At 40.6% G+C, this 18,711-nt stretch overlaps 1 protein-coding gene across 1 annotated transcript in view; it reads right to left on the bottom strand.

The window, feature by feature from the left end:
* The window catches only part of ghrhrl (growth hormone releasing hormone receptor, like), a 28,022-nt gene extending 9,410 nt beyond the window's left edge, over positions 1-18,612 (bottom strand). Inside the window, exons 1-5 of the mRNA XM_061780283.1 lie at positions 17,644-18,612; positions 5,559-5,664; positions 4,135-4,242; positions 2,756-2,847; positions 1,782-1,885 (exon numbers count right to left, since the gene is read on the bottom strand). Of these exons, the coding sequence (XP_061636267.1) occupies positions 1,782-1,885; positions 2,756-2,847; positions 4,135-4,242; positions 5,559-5,664; positions 17,644-17,697 (464 nt within the window). The 5' untranslated portion in view covers positions 17,698-18,612. The remainder of the gene's footprint in view (positions 1-1,781; positions 1,886-2,755; positions 2,848-4,134; positions 4,243-5,558; positions 5,665-17,643) is intronic.
* Positions 18,613-18,711: the final 99 nt, after the last annotated feature.

The raw sequence follows: 18,711 nt of genomic DNA, 5'->3' as shown, positions 1-18,711 counted from the left end.
CTGAAAAAGCCCAGTTTAAAAATGTTAAGAGTTGTAAATTCAACATTTAGAATCAGAATCATCTTTATTTGCCAAGTATGTCCAAAACACACACAATGAATTTGTCTTTAATTGGAGCCGCTCTAGTACGACAACAGAATTTACAAAGAACACTTTTGAGACATAAAGACATTGAGAAAAACAGTCACTGAGCAATAAAGGGTTGCTAGTTATCTGGTAATGCCGGTACAATTGTTTTTTTTTTGACAATTGTGCAAAAAGATGCAGAGTCCTCAAGCACTTAGAGCAGTTCGAATGACTAATATTGCAATAGTCCGGTGCAATGACCATTGTGCAAAGGGCGCCGAGACTTCGAGCGGGTAGTACGATAGTCTGGGACAATGTTGATTGTGCAAATGTTGCAGATACTCCTCAGTTAGTGTGCAAATGGAGCAGATGCTACTCTGGCATGAGTGGCCAGTATTGGTCAACAACAGATATGCAAATAGTGCCGCGTGGTGAGACTACTAAAGTGAGTGCACGAGTAATATATAATTGGCCCGACAGAAATGTGACAACAAACTCAAGACAAAAAGACAAAAAATTGCCAGCATGTTGCAATGGAATTGTAGGTTAGCTGTTTAAGAAGTTGATTGCAAGAGGGAAGAAGCTGTTGGAATGTCTGCTAGTTCTAGTTTGCATTGATCGGTAGCGCCTACCTGAGGGAAGGAGCTGGAAGAGCTGGTGACTGGGATGTGGAGGGTCCGAGAGGATTTTGCACACTCTTGTCTTAGTTCTGGCAGCGTGCAAGTCCTCAACAGTGGGTAGGGGGGTACCGACAATCCTTTCAGCAGTTTTGATTGTCCGTTGCAGTCGGCATTTGTCCTTTTTTGTAGCAGCACCAAACCAGACTGTGATGGAAGAACACAGGACTGATTCGCGTAGGTCCCTGCACTGTCAAGGTGTTCTAAGATGAAGTGCAGTCCCATGTTGACTGCATCATCCGCAGACCTGTTTGCTCGGTAGGCAAACTGCAGGGGGTCCAGCAAGGGGCCTGTGACGCTCTTGAGGTGGTCCAGCACGAGACGTTCAAAGGACTTCATGACCACAGATGTCAAGGCGACAGGCCTGTAGTCATTTAGACCTGTGACTGCAGGTTTCTTGGGGACTGGAATGATGGTGGAGCGTTTGAAACTGGATGGTACTTCGCACAGTTCCAGAGATCTATTGAAGATCTGCGTGAAGACTGGAGCGAGCTGGTCCGCGCAGACTTTGAGGCAGGATGGGGACACATTGTCTGGGCCTCCCGCTTTGTTAATCTTTCGTTGTTTGAAGATGCATCTCACATCCTGTTCGCGGATGGTTAACGCGGAAGTTAGAGGTGTGATTGTGGTCAGGGGTGCGGCTGGGTGGGTGTGGGGTGTGACAGTGTCCTTTTCAAATCTGCAGTAGAAGGTATTCAAGTCGTTGGCTAGTGTGCTATTGTTCTCAGCTCGGGGGGATCGTCGCTTGTAATTTGTCAGCGATTGGAATGCATGCCAGACTGATTTAGAGTCGTTAGCACTTAATATTACTTGATAAAATTACAGTGATGTGGGAAAAATGAAAGTTTTTATTTTTCGCTGCAGTGTAAGGTAACTCAAGCAAGATTTTTTTTTTATTTTATTTTTTTTTTTTTCTTGAATGAAAAGTAGTGATTTCGGAGATACGAAGATTCCGCCCGGCGAGTGACGATATGTTCCAAGTGGCCAGAAAGTGGCGTATAAGGTGAACCTGGTGTGCGTGCGTGCGTGCGTGCCTACCTAAAGAGCAGCAGGATGACCACAGCAGCTGTCAGCACCAGCAGAGAGATGCTGTACCCGATGGTGTAGATCACTTTCACTGTGGCAAAGTAAGTCTGCTCGGTCTGCACACACAAAGAAAAAAAACTCATTAGTTCCAAGGTCGATTATATCGGATGGCTTTGGCATGACTCTGAAACAGTTTTTGCATATATTAATGTTAAGGTGATGTCAGAAGGCAGTGTGAAAAATTGCCTTAAAAAGCTTCTTAATTAATCTAAAATTCGACCTCGCGATCAGTCGGATATCATGTGGGTTTTTCTTAACTTCACAATATGCACTGTGTGGCACCCGAAGTGGTTTGCTCGTAATCGTCTCCCAGAACACACTTTTTCTCTTTTTAACAATTACACCACATTCTCTCTTTGTGAAACAAGATCATTTTTTAGTTTATAACTGATGGATGACGAGCGATTCACTTACTGCTTTGCTCAAGTATTTGCACATTAGGCTCATTAATGTCTCGTCGCAATTTCTGAATATGAATCTCTGACACTGAAGAGGGAAAGGAGAGTCCCGATCGCCACTGCACTTTTCAGCCGTTTATTAAGAGCTGCTGTCGGTCCACAGCTCACGCGCAGACTCTCACACGTAGATCCATCCCAGCAGGCCCCTTCTCTTAAAGGCACATCCCTGTTCACAGACACTAAAATATGTACAGTGTATTCTATACATTTTATGCTGTAAAAAGTGTTTCAATAAGTGTAGTGAGTTGTAATAAGTTTAAATGTGTTTAAAGTGTGTCGGAGGTGTACATTTTTTTTTTTTCAATTATATGGTTTCTCTATATTGTGGATAAACGTGTTAAACGGGGTTCACTGTACATTATTTGTATTTAATGAATACCGGTAATAATTTTAGCACCAATTAAGTGGTTGACAATCACTGCTTGACATATAAAATAAGCACTAAAAGCAGTTTTCTCTACCTCTCACCTCCGGTATGTCATCGTCCACGCTGCATGCGACGTGGTATGGCGGGAAGGGCCTGGACCAACCTCCATCGGTGCAATTTCGGCTCACTAGCCCTTATGTAAAAGAGGAGGAGATTAATTAGATTAGCTCTCACTAAGGGATTTACATAATCACAAAAAAAGAAGAAAAACACCAAGATGGCAAAGCAGCTTCATTGCCGGTATACTGATTAATTGCTTTAATCCTGATGAAATTGGAATGCGTCATTAAATAGTAAATATAATTTGTTGGCATGCAATGGCCTAATAGAATGTGTTTTACTCCCAAAATAGTAAATATGTCAGAAAAAATGTTTTTCCTCTCAGGGGCCATTCCAGTCATTCAGCCTTTCAATCTCAGCTCAGGCCCTCCTGTGTGGAGAGTGCATGTTTTCCCCGTGCATGTTGGGTTTTCTTCAGGTACTCCGGCTTTCTCCCACATTCAAAAAAAACATGTATTTTGGCTTCATTGAAGACTACATAGGTGTGAATGTGAGTGTGAATATCAGCACTGAAATGATACTTCCCTTCATTTTGTTTGATTGTATCGCATGTTTTAAAAGTTTATTTTTTAATTTTTTTTATTTGCATTTAATTCAATGATTCTTTCGCATACCACTCGAGTGAGCCCTCGTACCACTCGTAGTACCCCGCACCACACTTTTATAGACCTGTGATTGTGCGTTTTAGGGTCATCCTGAAATTCCGCCCGAAAGCCAAATTATAGTACATATAGTACAATATACTGTACATCATAGTGTACAGTATATTTTCTCATAGTTAGTTGGATATTGGATATTGAACAAATGTCTAAAGTTAATTACCAATTGTTCAAAAATAAATAGGCTGATTCATGCTTTCAATTTAGAGGCCATCACTCATCCTTATGCAAAGTTAGTTTAATATGTCTATAATTTGTATGTGATTTAACCTAATGACCCAGCCGAGCTTTGCGATGACAGCACTAATAAGCAAATGGAATGCGGATTGTCATCATGACCATAATTAGCAGCGTACTTGCAGAGCATCGGTCAATGATTGAGTGATATAAACGCCTTACTTCGGACACCTCACGTGTACCAGCATTACGTGTTTCAGTCACTGCAACCATATATTTAATGACACTTTTAGATCACTGACTTTTCGAAAGCACTGCTGAACCTCCCATTGCGGATAATTAGCGGAGACCCCCGAGAATGCAGTCTCCATGAGTCATTCATTCTTTATAAAGAAAAGGCAACATGAATAAATGAATAGACAAGCATTGTAAACAACTCCATGACAGAAGTAGAATGTTGTTGTTATAGACCAACTCACAATACTACAGCAATGTACATGATATTTCAGGTAAAAAAAAGTCACCGGTGTTGTTTCTGAATAGGGAAAACACAGCAGGACAAGCACTGTGCACCGTTTCCCCAACAGCAGCTTGAGGCCAACACACCACTGTGTCCCAGAATGCTCGACAACCTGGGGAGGCAGGGGAATGAAAATAGCATCGTTATTGTGAAAATTCAAAAAATTCTAACATTTTCTACAAATGAAAATAAGATAAACTTCTATGCATTTGTAGGTTCTCCTACAAATGCACCATGTTTCGTACAAAGCTAATATATTTGCGTCTATTAATGGGCAAACTTAAAATTTGCTCGCTAAATGTCATGAAAATAACTTGAACCAATATATTTGTAGAAAAGCCAATTTTTTTTTTGATTAATCCATATCATCAAAAGGTTCAGAGAATCTGGAGAAATCACTGCATGTAAGCAGCAAGGCCGAAAACCAACATTGAATGCCCGTGACCTTTGATCCCTCCGGCGGCACTGCATCAAAAACCGACATCAATGTGTAAAGGATGTCACCACATGTGCTCAGGAAGTTGGACATTGGAAATGTATCTGTTATACTGTATTGCCTATTGAAGTGATTGGTACCCTACCGATATAATTCTTTTCATAGAAAATGCCACTACAATTTGCTTCGGAATGATTCTGAAAACACAGCATAGGGGGAAAATGTTCATGACATCGAGGAGACCGTCATACAGAGTTATGCGGCCTCCAAATCACCCATTAAAGGGTACATATAACACAAAGGGGACTTTTTAATTGTATGCAAACAGATGGCTCTTTGGAATGGTACGTGTGAAATTAACAATTAACAGAAAAAAATACAACAACAACCAAGTACATTTTTTGAGTCCAAAAGCAAGTTGTTCCAATCTTGGTGCTCCTGTGACATCAAATTCAGGCAAATTTATACATAGCATAAATGCTTAGGCACGCCCACACCGAGTTATGTTATCCACGACTTGACAGCTACCTGGCGGAGAGCTGACATTTTCTTCTTTCGAAAGCATCGGTTTTTATAGCCTAAATTGATTCCGTCTGCTTCAGAATAGAACACATAAGAGAAGTAGTGCGCTCTTACATTGCTGGGTCGACTAAACTTACACCACTCTCATGTTTTTCAAACTTCAATTGAATGAACATCATCCACTTCTCAGCACTCACTTTCATAGGATTCATCATGGTTAGAAACAAGCCGTTTGGCCCAATTATCGGTACCTGTGTACTCCACTTAAGACGTGAATGATGACGCAGCGTGTTGGTTATTCTTCCCATTATGAAGCCAACATACCATCTCTAATTGGACAGCTGAGTCTCATGGCGCTATTAAGAACCAGACTCCATTTGTGGATAATTCTGTGAAGCATTTAGCAGGTGACTCGTTTAAATATTTCACCCGTCAGCCGCAGGGGTGTTGTTTGAAAAGAGAAAACGCACCGTGTGCACTTGTGTTTCCCTGCTCGGCAATGGAGCGCAGGCAGCGGCGCTCGTCCTTCTCCAGCTGGAAGATGAACTCACATTCAGGGTGCAGGCTTGTTAGCGCCTGCAGACATCACACAGGGAATTAACGCACATTTAAGCAGGGGTGATCAGACATTGAACTTGATTGGATGAAAGACATTCGTTAGAGAAAGTTTTGTTTTAAAGTGTCAATTGGACATTGCTTTACATTTGAATCTGTTAGTAAAAACAAGTTTTCACAATTTTGTGTCATCCCCTGGAGGCCACGGAGACTTTAGCATTTGCCTATATTGCCTAATTGGTCAGCCAGGTTTACTCGAATCAGCCCTAAGTCGTCAATTTAGGACTTGCTTGGCGAAACCTTACGAAAGAGTCGACTTTGACATTGACTTGATATTCATTAGACTCAACTTGACTTAGACTTGAACTACCGTAATTTCTCGTGTATAATGCGCATTTTCCCCCAAAAAAATTGTCAAGTCAATAGTGCGCATTATACATAGGTATAGGGGGAAATGGGGGGGGGGGGGGGGCTCACATTTTATTATTGTATGCCGCCATCTTGAGGTTGTGAAAAAACTGTACACTTTCATTCCAATATCCCACCGCCACCTAGAGGTTATGAGAAAGGTGTAGCCTACACTTTCATTCCAGTATGACAGGGGTACGTATAACAGCATATATGTACAGTTGTACTCATAAGTTTAAATACCGTGGCAGAATTTATGAAATGTTTTTTTTAAATAAATAAATACGACTGATGACTGAACAACAACCATAATGAATTTCTTTATGGTTATGTTTTGTTAAATGATAATGATTTTCTGAAATGCTTGACAGTTTAATTTGAATCCCATTAAAATAAAATTAAATGTGTTTTGCCTGGCCCTTCATGTTTTATTTTAAGAATTGTACCCATCTTACAAATTCTACCTGGGTAATCAAACATATGAGCACAACTGTGTGTTTTCTCATTTACAAAATAAAAGTAGGGCTGTGAATTTCAAAATGAGAGCAAGTAAATAAAAAGAAAGTATTACGTGTTCAAACAAAGTGCTTAACTTCAGAATAATTACTTGAAAAAACTAACAAAATACAGAGAATACTTCATGTTTTGATCATATGGGTAGAAGCAAAATCATGCATTGTAAAAAAGCATTATACATAGGTAGAAGGGTTTTCCAGAATTTTGAGGTCAACTTTGGGGGTGCGTATTATACATGGGTGCGCATTATATACGAGAAATTACGGTAAATGACTTGACAAGTCTTGCCTAATGACATTTGGAAGTTATTTTTTTGTGCAGTGTGCGCAAACCTGGAAACCCACCGGCTTGCTTTAATGCAGAGTGCAGGGGCCACTTCATTAAGCAAGTATTGTGGAGAGAGCGCCAAAGATGATTACATTTGGATTGAATTTTTGTTAAATCCCGAAAATGAGAACAGCAAAATGCAAGGTTTGTAACTCGAAGAGAAGAAACACAACTATGACATCTAACTTCATCACTCACTGTAAAACCCACAAAGCAGATAAGCTATGCTATCTACACAACTAACTACACTAAGCGACAGCTGGTCAACCATGCTTCATCTCGGTTATGTGTTTAATTGAGAAGTAAAAGGCAATATGGAGACTGGTTTAGGACCATTAAAAAACTGAGTGCAAAGTGGCCAATGTGCCAATTGTTGTGACTGAGCAAGATTGTATGACTTGATTTATATCCATCCATCCATTTCCTGAGCCGCCTATCCTCACAAGGGTCGCGGGAGTGCTGGAGCCTATCCCAGCTACCATCAGGCAGCAGGCGGGGTACACCCTGAACTGGTTGCCAGCCAATCGCAGGGCACATACAAACAAACAACCATCCGCACTCACATTCACACCTACGGGCAATTTAGAGTCTTCAATTAACCTACCATGCATGTTTTTTGGGGGATGTGGGAGGAAACCGGAGCGCCTGGAGAAAAGCCACGCAGGCACGGGGAGAACATGCAAACTCCACACAGACGGGGCTGGGGATTGAACCCCGGTCCTCAGAACTGTGAGGCAGATGCTCTAACCAGTCGGCCACTTGATTTATAATCCAATGATTTCTTACCACAGTGACTTGGGAGATCCTTGAAACTTGAAGTTTAAGACTTGAGACTTATTTATGACTTGCACATACCGTATGTGACTTACTCCCACCTCTGCGGTGGCTTGCTTAATTCATCAAAGCCGTTTGTCCCCGAGGTGGGCCAAAATTGATTTGGCTTTGAGCAAGTTTGCACTTTATCAAAGTCAGAGTCACTGGAGACTCCGACCGGCACTGCTCACACCACAGCAGTGTTAAATAAACACTCACAATCACTTTCATACAGTATTAGATTATGGCGTGACATTTGTCACATAGTAAGGCGAAATAAGAAAGTGTAGTTTGTGAGTTGAGGAGAAGTTGGATGAATAACATATTTAACATCTGTATTGATGATTTAGAAGTGGTGCGATGCAATTAGTGGTAAAACATCTAATTAATTAGAGGCTATGGAATTAAACAATTATAACTCATTTAATATAAAGTGCCATTATTACCAAATTAAATGGTTAAAACATCCATCCATCCATTTTCTGAGCCGCTTCTCCTCACTAGGGTCGCGGGCGTGCTGGAGCCAATCCCAGCTATCATCGGGCAGGAGGCGGGGTACACCCTGAACTGGTTGCCAGCCAATCGCAGGTTGTTATACCGTTCATGCCATTTGTTTTATGTCCCTTAACTAGAAAATGAAAAGCTTTGTCAAGTATCTACTTATTATTTTTGTACAAAATCCCGCTAAATTCTCCTGAGAATAGTCTTTTCATCGCTTCTTCTTTTGAATATATTAAGTGTCTTTCGCCTGACGTCAGCTGGGATAGGCGGTGGAGAAAAGGGGATGGATGGATGTTTTAAAAAGAGCTTCACAGGGATATGCAGTATACCACAAGCTATTGTATGTGATACTTATTCAATTCATATTCACATCATTCCCCATCCCCCAATCTCTTATTCCTTCAACTGAGACCGCAAAGTATATTCAGGCAAGGTGGGTGCTCATTAGCAGCAACACAAACCCTCAAGTGAGTGAGATTTGGGATTCGATGCACTTTTTTGTGTGTGTGCAAAAGGTCCCCAAAAACAAATTTCCAGCCAAGATAAAAGTTAGTGATGTTCAGCAAGCTCCTTTATTGTTATTCTATTTCCCCCCCACTTATTATTAATTTTCTACACTGAGGAGACCATGAATACATTAATCTTGTTAAAGAGAAAGTCAAGATGCAGAGTGATTGTCGTCTATTAATGCTATTTCAGTATTTGATTATCAGAGATGATTTAAAAGGTGCAGTACGTCCAGATGGAAAGCAAGGGCAGTTGACTATTTTTCCATAAAAGAGGGAGTACCAGGGGAAAAAAAAAAAAGTATTACCGGTACTTACTTTTTAGAGGCCAAAATGTCAACATTTTCATTTCAGCGTTACTCGGAATTGTAAGAGACACTATAACCACAGCAGTGGGTGTGTAGGTTTAAAAAGTGGGGGAGAAAACATTAAAAAATTGAAGTAGAAGAAAGGAGAAAGGGGAGGCATTTTGAAGCAGAGGTGTAACCATGACAACTTCTATTTAGAAAATTACTTGAAATTTTGGAAATGATTCACATTTTGTTTTTGTCTGCCTGGTCAGTGTTGCTATAGGAGATGCACTATAACACCTTTGAAGACACATACATCAGCTTCGTGAATGTTTTTTCCTATGCTGATAAACAACAACAACCTTTCTTCTAATGAGTAGTTTAGCATGTTTTAAAGGACCAAGGGCAAGTAAACGTTTGAGGAAGAGCAGCTTCGTTCCATTGGGAGCACACCCAGAAGGCAGGGAACAAACTTACACAAACCCTCCTGCGGGTGTTCATTGAGTTATATAACGAAGCTTTGATGGGCTTTTTATTCGTGTTGCATCTAGGTTAACGCCCTAAACCTGTGTTTCCCGGCCGGCCACTGTGCTGCGACGCCTCCAAATTCAAACAAAAGGTCATCAAATTTGGAACTTTCCTGAACATTTGGGGGAAAAATATGCCTTGAAAATGGCAAAGTGGTTAGTACGTCTGCCTCTGAGGTTCGAGATTGGCCTCGTGGCTTCCTGTGTTGTTTGCCTGTTCTCCCCGTGCTTGCGTGGGTTTTCTCTGCCTTACTCCCACGTTCCAAAAACATGCATATTAGGTTTATTGAAGCAAAGCAACCACTTCCATCACTGTTTCTGTATTTAATTTTGATCATCTTTGATGTACTTTTATGGGGTTTACATGATAAATTTGGGTGGAAAAGCCAAAAATGTCCTTTTTCAAATCTATTCTAGTTGGACTTTTGCACCTGGCATTTGAGATGGTCGGATTTCTCATTATTATGTGACATGTAATGGAGCTTTGCTCTGATTGGATCACTCATCTTCCTTAATTTAACTATGGAAAACAGATTGGGCCTGAATTGGTCCATATCACGGCATAGCAAGACAGATGTCACGTCCTCCGATGCCTAGTTCAGCGCATTCAAATACAGTCTACAAGTATACATATACATGACATGTTTTACAACAATACTTACACTATATTTCAATTTTTTAATGTAGCTGTGGTGAGTGAAACAGTAAAGCTTGCAATCATTGTCGCAAGCGACGGCAGCAAGTTCAATTCGCATGAATCGGAGCGGATTTTGAAAAATACCCCCTCTTTTTGTGTGTGTTTCTGTTTTGGCTTTTAAGGTTCCGATGCAAGTGTAGTAAGGGAATTAGGGATTATAAATAGAAGGACAGGATCAGAAATTCAATCCAATTATGTTTTGTTTCATGTGTACACTTTTGCACAAAAGGTCAAACACAAAATAACGTGTAGCCAAGTGCACCACAGTGTATTTCACAAAGGTTGGAAGCTTCTCCTTCCTATATTTCCCTCGGCATTTTGTCCTTGTATCGTTTTGTGCGCCTTAACGATCTTAAGAGAAAAACAAAAAGGACACACGCAGCAGAGAAGATTAAAGTTACGCACGCAATCCTCTTGGCACTAGGCGGCAAAGAAAATTAACTGGGCCAACTAGGCGAGCAATGTGCGGCAACACTTCTGTTTCCATCCGTGAGGAAAGAAGGTCCGGAAAGCAACCTGAGCAAATTGCTGCTCCTAATGTTATGCTTATGATTTCATGAGAGGCGTTCGCTTGAGATATGATGCGCAATTATGATCGGTTTCTCTTTAAAGTCAAGGAAGGGATGAATGGAAAAGTAACTGTGACTGTATTGAAGTAAATTTTTCAGGTTTCTGTACTCTATAGTAAGTATTTTTTTCTGAGGACTTGTTAGTTTTACTACCTACATATTCAAACAAATATGTATACTCTGTAGTCCTTATTTTGTCAAAATACTTGCTAAATTTAAAGCACTCTTGCTTAAGTACAGGACTTGAATCAGCATTTCTACCAGTCTTTTTTCCAGTATTTGTACTTTTACTTAAATATAGAGAAGTACTTGCTAAATACAGAGAGTGGTCACTTTTGCCACTTCTGAAAAATACTTGGCACACATTCAGAAACCAACATACAGATATTGTGTGTATATGGCACACATGATTTGATTCATGTCTGTGACAATAACATATTTTAAGTACCAAATTGCTAATTTTGGTCATGAGCTGTGAAAATTGAGGAAGCCCTGATACCTCTTTGACTGTGTCCATTAAAATGTAATCATTTTTTTCTTAAAGCAGAATTTGTTATACAGCTTTTGGATTAGAGTTCATTGTGCAGGTTTACCTAATATGACGACTTATGAGTAAATGTTTATAGTACAAACACCCACTCACATTGCAATCTGCTCATCAAATGTTTGTTGAGTGGCGACGCCCATTATCCACCAACAGCCCAGTACGGGGGGGCATATGATTGAGGTCACTTCTCTGTGTCTATTTTCAACAACGTCTAACTGTATCACTCAGTATACAAATATATGTGATACAGACAGTAGATACAGCAGAATGTTTAGATTTTCAGTACCCTTCCAAAATGCTTATTGAGTATTGACTAAATGTAGCGTTATAAATAAACTGGAACTCACAACACACATGCCAGAGGTTAGGGTTAGGGTTAGATGTGAAGATCCATCATCAGGAGCGACATTCATGGTAATGATATTGGTAATGTGGAGTTGACTTATTACAGTTTTAACACAAATGATCAAATTTTGCAGCCAAGACAAAATGTTTTCTTTTGAAATTTAGCGTCATGCATCTATACATCTGTAGTATCTAGTAAATGGGTTTCAAATTTGTTTGCAATTTGATAAAATCCATAAGACAAATTCTGGAAATGGCCAAAACTACCCCTAAATGTCCGCTGCAAACCAAAATGGCAGACTCCCTGTCTATTTAGGAAAACATTTTCTGGGCTTTTGTCTACTCCTGATAGACATTCTTGCCAGATTTCAGATTGTTAAGGAAAATTAGCTTTGAGGGCAGAATATAGCAAAAGATTTGAGTCGGACATTTACAAAAGTAGAGACAAAAGTAGGCACGGTGGCCGACTGGTTAGAGCGTCAGCCTCACAGTTCTGAGGTGCGGGGTTCAATCCCCGTCCCCGCCTGTGTGGAGTTTGCATGTTCTCCCCGTGCCTGCGTGGGTTTTCTCCGGGCACTCCGGTTTCCTCCCACATCCCAAAAACATGCATTAATTGGAGACTCTAAATTGCCCGTAGGCGTGACTGTGAGTGCGAATGGTTGTTTGTTCCTATGTGCCCTGCGATTGGCTGGCAACCAGTCCAGGGTGTACCCCGCCTCCTGCCCGATGACAGCTGGGATAGGCTCCAGCACCCCCGCGACCCTAGTGAGGAGAAGCGGCTCAGAAAATGGATGGATGGATGGAGACAAAAGTAGTCCATTTGCTGCCATCTTGCGGCATCAACATGCAATTACAGTTCAGACCTTTTTAAGGGGGACGTTCATCACTTGCAGATTTTTGCTATTCGCAGCAGTTTTTATTGTTTTGTGTTTTATGGTGAATCAACAAACAGCCATGCTCCGTCTACACGCAATTACAAAAACTCCTATTTTCCACAATTTTGTGTCGTCCATTTGTCTAGTATACACGATTAAAATTTGGTAGCAAAGTGACAGAATTTCAAGGACAGGCTCTTCTTTCAGGGTTAACTGGAAATGTCCCTTAAAATTACCCAAAAATGGCAGGGACTGAGAGTCCTTTTAGTTGGTCTACTCATGATAGACATGCCTACAAAATGTCATGTTGCTAAATAAAACTTTTGGGGGATGAAATTTTCCCATAATTCAAAGGGATGCAGTTTTTCTGGGGTTAAGGTCTACGACCCTACCAAATTTAAATTATCAACAGGAGTAGGCAAAAATCCTTGAAATTTTGTTTTATTTGGCCTCAAACTGCATGCCCGGGTGCTAATTAGCTGCTGGTTTTGTTACGGCAAAATCAACTTGGCAACTCTGTCCTGCGCTTGATCAGTCCAGTGTACAGTGGGTACGGAAAGTATTCAGACGCCCTTAAATGTTTCACTCTTTTTTTTTTTGGGCCTAAATGCTCCCAACTTTAAACACTATTATTTAGCTAACCAATTACAATACCACATCAAATGGTTGCACCACAGTGAGGAGTGTGATTCCTGGCTAGAATTGGAACAAACAGACTGCAACAACATCAAACTACCAAAACTCCCATTTATTTCTACTAGTCTTAAACGCCATAAATGTTTCAAGAATCCAATAATCACATCCACCTTAACGGCTTGGTGGCAAAGTTTAGATTCGACAGGATCTCAATTAATTCCCACTATGCTCTCCCAAATCTGGCATAATCCAGATTTCGAAATTAATAATAGACCCCTTCATTTTAGTACATGGGAACAACAATGTTTTTAGGACACGTGATGAACTGTTTCAAGAATTCCAAATAACAACCGTAAACTTTCTTCAATACAATAAATTAAAAGCAGCAATATAAAAAAAAAAAGAAAAGAATACCAACACTCCAGAGCACCCTAAAACTGCCGGAGTTTGTAAAGCTTCTCCCGCAAAGTAAAGGAAATCTCTTTGAGATTTAAGGTTGATACATTAATTTCATGTACTAAATCAATGCACTTACCAATCACCAAACGGGAAGAAGACCTTTCCATGTCGGCTGACCGTAGCTACTGGATACAGATTTGTAACAATACGTTTAGAATGACAAAAAAACACAAATCTACAGTTTATACAATATAAAGTGCTCCAGAGAAGACACTTTACTCAGTACACTATGCATAAAATGGGCTTCTGTCCATCTAATATATGCATGCAATGCACCAAAAATACCCCAGACACCTATTTTCATGCTATATGGGAATGTACACCAATTCAATGCTTTTGGTCTTCAGTTATACAAAAGCTCTTGTATATTTTAAACTGCAGGATTCCACTTTCCCCAAGATTGTGCATACTTGGCGACTTAAGCATAATTGACCTCCCTAATAAATATTCACAGTCATTACTTGTCGCGTTAGCTACTGCTAAGAAAACAATTCTATTAAACTGGAAAAACAAACAAGCTATTAACATCAATCAGTGGCTAAATCTCATCATAGAATATATTGCGTTAGAAAAAAATATCAGCAGAACGAAAAAAATCAATTACACATATACATAGATACCTGGTCACCTTTCCTCAACATGCTAAATCTAGACTCTTGATTCCTTTGCCTGAGTAGGGTGCCATCTGACAATAGCAAGACTATTTTCATAAGTGTGAAAGTAAACAATGGAATTTTATATTCTATTATTCTATTTCTTTCTTTTTATTTTCACACATTTTAGATCGGTTTGCATGGTGAAAATACACATGCATGCTGTGGGGATCTTCTCCTCTTGTCCCTGTGTTTGCTGTTCCGGAGTCTGTGGGGGCGGGACTTCTTTTTCACTCCTTCCTGATCTCGGGGGTGGGGGGGAACCACCGGTGTGACCTCCCGGGGAGTAATGGTGGTGTGATGGTGACTCGCCCATGTTCCGTGGGTGCTGGGCCGGCTGGCACCCGCCTGGGTCCCCCACTCTGGCTGCTGGTGGGGGCGGTGGGGCCCCCCTGTCGCTCCTCGGGCCTGCTTCCTCCTCTTCTCTCCGTTCCTTGCGTCCCGCTGCAGTCGCCTCTTCCTCTTCCCGAGGGGGAGACGGGCGGTCCCCTATGGGCTGTGGGGCCACCTGTGGGGTTCTTTTCCCTGCCTGGTTTGGGGGAGGTGGGTCCACCTCCCACGCTCAGGGGCGGGTAGTGGGTGCTGGCGGGGGTGGGGCAGGGGGTGGCCGGGGTTGTTGCTGGTTGGGATGGCCCATGGGCCTGATCCCGCCCCTCGTTTGATTGGGTGGGGTCCTCAGCCGCCACGGTGCGGCCACAGCAATTACAGGACACTTCTGTCAGTCTTTGTGCATGTATCCGCAGGCACACACCCCTAGGACTCTTTCACTGGGTGTGGGGTCACGCACTTACTGCAACCGATAACTCATGAATATGCAAATCGCTTGTGTATCCCCTCACTTATACTCTCGTCCTATAGACTTATAATTTACATAATTAATGCCACCACACTTCAGTTGTACAGCCGGGTTCACGACCCTTGTCCTACATGCTTCTTCTCCTGTCCTTGCCCCCTTTTCTAGCTTGTCGTGTCCTTCCCTCACAGGGTGTAGCACTACAGGTCCCACGCAACACTCATATTTAATGTTTCATTGTTGTAGATAATGTAATGATTTATTTGTCTCATCCCGTTTACAATTAGTGCTTTGTCTTTTGTCTTTGTTGCTCTCTCCCTTCTAGAAACTTTGTTCTGTTCGACTGATCAAGTCTGATTCTCAATAAACCTCAATTATAATACCACAGCGGAAGCTTAAAAACTCCACTGTGACACAGTAAAACTGTTCCGGCATAAAAGGGATACAGATTTTCCATTCTGCTTGACCTAACAGCCGAACAGGACAAAAAAAAAAAAAGGTTGTGTTAATGAATGGAGAAATGATGGTGTGTCGCACTGTTATAGCAGCTTTTGTAGTGCTGTAACATTACGAAGCACCAAAATGGGGATTTTTTTATTTTATTTTTTGCCACAAAACAGATAAGAAGAATACGATTATAGAAGAATATATGAGAAGCGCAAGTCACTGAAAGACAGATCGCAGCAGCTGTGCCTGTGTAAGCTACAAGGAGAACTATAATGGCACTCACTGAGCTACGCCATTTAAAGGCACAACACACTAACATACTAGTGTAGTGTGTGTGTGTGTGTGTGTGTGTGTGTGTAAGAAATGTTTGGCTTAATTACACTTCGTAATTATTTTTATTTTTTTTACTTCTTTACAGTCTCTTTTAATGTTACTAAAATTGTATATTACACAACAACGCTATGTCTTTATTAAAAACCTAAAAAAAAAAGTGTTTGTTTTTTTTAGGGGGTGGGGGAACCCATTCATAGACTTTCCAGTCATATCAAAGGGGGGAGTGTCACGGAAGAAATTAAACTCATAATTCAAGGTACTTCTATATCTCGTGAGCACAAATTAGTTTTTCAGGGCTACGAATTAGCATTTTGTGTACCTGTTAAATACACGTTGTGGCCACAATATTGGTTATTTTTAGGTTAGGCTAACCCTAACTACTGTACCAAATTTTTTTTATTCTCCATGTCGCTGTTTGGGTCAACATAAATGGAAACTATAGAGACTACTGGGGCATAGCCTGACCACTGGTGGAGTAAGTCAGTTTTAACTAGTAAAATGCTCATACTCCCATAAATAATTCTCACTGCACAATTGTCATCCTGTCTGTTTGGGCATCTCAGGTCTCAGTGCAACGTTTCAATCAAAATGAATGAACAAAATGACTTTCACAGGGGCTGTTTTTTGCGTGTGTTTGTTTTGGTCAGAGTGTATTTATGTGAGTGTTTTGCAGATGGTTATAATTCTCCAAAGTCCCGAGCAGTGAATGGGAAGAGATTGAAGTGGAACATTGTGATGAGCTGCCGGCGACGTTGATCACCACACTGATCAATTGTCAACATCTCTATTTGGTTATGGAAATAAGTGACCGGGGTAATGGGGTGGTGGGGGCTACCTAATAACAAGTGTGGATTTAAAGACGTGTGCACGTGCATTCAAGTGTACTGTTCAAGTTTGCTTGTGGCTGGCTGTGTACTTGATTTGCCCCAAACAAATTGAGCACACTAGAAATGAAATGGTAAACAAAACCAAATGAATGAAATACAGCTCTGGATCTCTAAGTGTTTGTCCCTCTCCAGTTTGGACTAAGATTCATTCTCTTCGCTTACGGCTAATGACAAGTTTCAATAATCAATCAATAATAATGTCAATTAGGGATGGGCATTTGACTACATTTTCTAAATTGACCATGGGGGAAATAATAATAATTTTTTTTGTTTTTTTTTTGTGGGATCGGAGAATCCCTCTCTGAATCTACTGAACTCCTATTTCCTTGCCAGTGTTTTCTTGCACAGATTAAAGCTGCCTGGAGGAGTCGCAATAGAATGGGGATGTACAGTGGACAGAAAATGTCTACACACCCCTGTTTAAATGCCAGGTTTTTGTGATATTAAAAGAGACCAGGATGAATAATTTCAGTTTTTCTACCATTAATGTGACCGATAACCTGTACAACTCAATTGATTTTTTTCTTTTTTTAAATCTTTTCAAGATGCAGATGTTTGTACAGATTTCTTCAGAAAAGTCTAAAGGGACTAAAACTAGTGTTCCAGACCATACAGTTTATATTTTCATTCAACCAATTAATTGAAATATCCTGTCACCTCCACAACAGCTTTACATGCACCCTTTTTAATGAATATTAATGTACTCATGCAACACATTGTCATTCAGCGCACCAGTATAAGTGAAATTGTCCTCTCATACGGCATTTAACTTTCAATGAGCTCGGGTCACCATTTCAGCAAATCTATCACACAAAGTCCCAATTTTCCAGCAGAATACATTTAAAGAAGGAGAAGTTTCGAATGGACTCACTGCAGGAGCTAAGCACAGGGTGAGGAAAACCCCTCTGGAGCGCAGCCGCTGCATGTTGCAGTCCACCCGGCGAGAAGCCTGCGGAAAGTGGAGCCCACCTTGGGGATGCGAAGCACCTCTCTCTCTCCAGTTTAATATTAGTTCCAACTGTCAAGCTCACAAAAGTGGGAAATGTAAACTTCCAGAGTGTGTTTTCAGAATAAAAGCATGGATCATCAATTAGCAAATAAACATGGTCGCCAATTAAACATCTGCTAGTGACAAAGACAGTACATCATATACACTGTATATAGGTAAACAATGGTATATTTACTCACCAGTCAATTCATCCAGTAAACCTGCACAATCAAGAGCAATAAGATGATCAATTCAGATTAGACAAAAATAGTACATTTTGATTAACACTATCAGTGGAGGGATTCATTTAACAAATTGTGCATTACAGCGGTAGTCGTTTGCAGTGGCATCTCGTATTTTGGCAGTAAATCAAGCAATTCAAACAGCTATGAACTACAACCAAAATATTAACAGACCTCAAACTGAGCATTATTATTAAGGCAGAATTGCTGTTACATGTTCACGCATTTTGTCATGAAACTCTTCCCCCCTGTTCTTTTTGTATTTTTTCAACACACTATTATACTAAGACACAACATTGGTGCAGCTTTAAATGAATATAATGTTATATAACATTCTCAAGACAAAAGGGAGTCTGACAAAAATGTAACACACAAAAGTTAACCTCACAGGTTCATTTCCCTGCAGTTGCAAATACAAAAGCCACGGCGAGAAAAACATCAAGCAAAAATATAAACGGTATGACATTGTCTGCTTGAGTCCAATTTGGATTGAATTTGCCATTTGGGCAAAACATAGAAGATATTTAATTTACCTGTCTGGGACAAGCCAGTACAACATAAAACTTACTTTTACAGATTTGGACTGTGCTGGTGTCAACCCCCTTAAAACACTAATAAAGGGTAACATATCTTACTATTTGGGTTCTAATGTCCCAATATTTTAAACAATAAATTCTGCCAATGTCTGACTTGGTTACAGCAGTCATTC

This window comes from Phyllopteryx taeniolatus, chromosome 7 (assembly GCF_024500385.1).
Source record: "Phyllopteryx taeniolatus isolate TA_2022b chromosome 7, UOR_Ptae_1.2, whole genome shotgun sequence".
Taxonomy (NCBI): Eukaryota; Metazoa; Chordata; class Actinopteri; order Syngnathiformes; family Syngnathidae; genus Phyllopteryx; species Phyllopteryx taeniolatus.
Note: the sequence above shows the minus strand (reverse complement) of the source record. Positions and strands in the feature narration are given on the sequence as shown.